We start from the raw sequence: 225 nt of genomic DNA, 5'->3' as shown, positions 1-225 counted from the left end.
AGGTCAGAAGAAGCCCAAACACTCTCCCAAGATGCCAATGCTGCCCCCCGGGGCGAAAAGACCCTCGCCGCCGGCGGGATCTCCTAGATCAGGTCCTCCGGCGCCTCCTTCGGCGGCAACGCCCGCGAATCCTCCGGCCTCTGGCGGGAGCGTCAAGGACATGATTCGCAGGATGGAGACGAACTAACGAAGAGCAGCGCTAATGGCGATTCATGATATCACAGT

The 225-nt window shown here is 60.9% G+C and overlaps 1 protein-coding gene across 1 annotated transcript in view; it reads left to right on the top strand.

Moving 5' to 3' along the window:
• LOC119589341 overlaps positions 1 to 187 on the top strand; it is a 19,938-nt gene extending 19,751 nt beyond the window's left edge. Inside the window, 1 exon segment of the mRNA XM_037937960.1 lies at positions 32 to 187. Coding sequence (XP_037793888.1) covers positions 32 to 187 — 156 coding nt within the window.
• The last annotated feature ends 38 nt before the right edge of the window (positions 188 to 225 follow it).

This window comes from Penaeus monodon, chromosome 25, assembly GCF_015228065.2.
Source record: "Penaeus monodon isolate SGIC_2016 chromosome 25, NSTDA_Pmon_1, whole genome shotgun sequence".
NCBI lineage: Eukaryota > Metazoa > Arthropoda > Malacostraca > Decapoda > Penaeidae > Penaeus > Penaeus monodon.
Note: the sequence above shows the minus strand (reverse complement) of the source record. Positions and strands in the feature narration are given on the sequence as shown.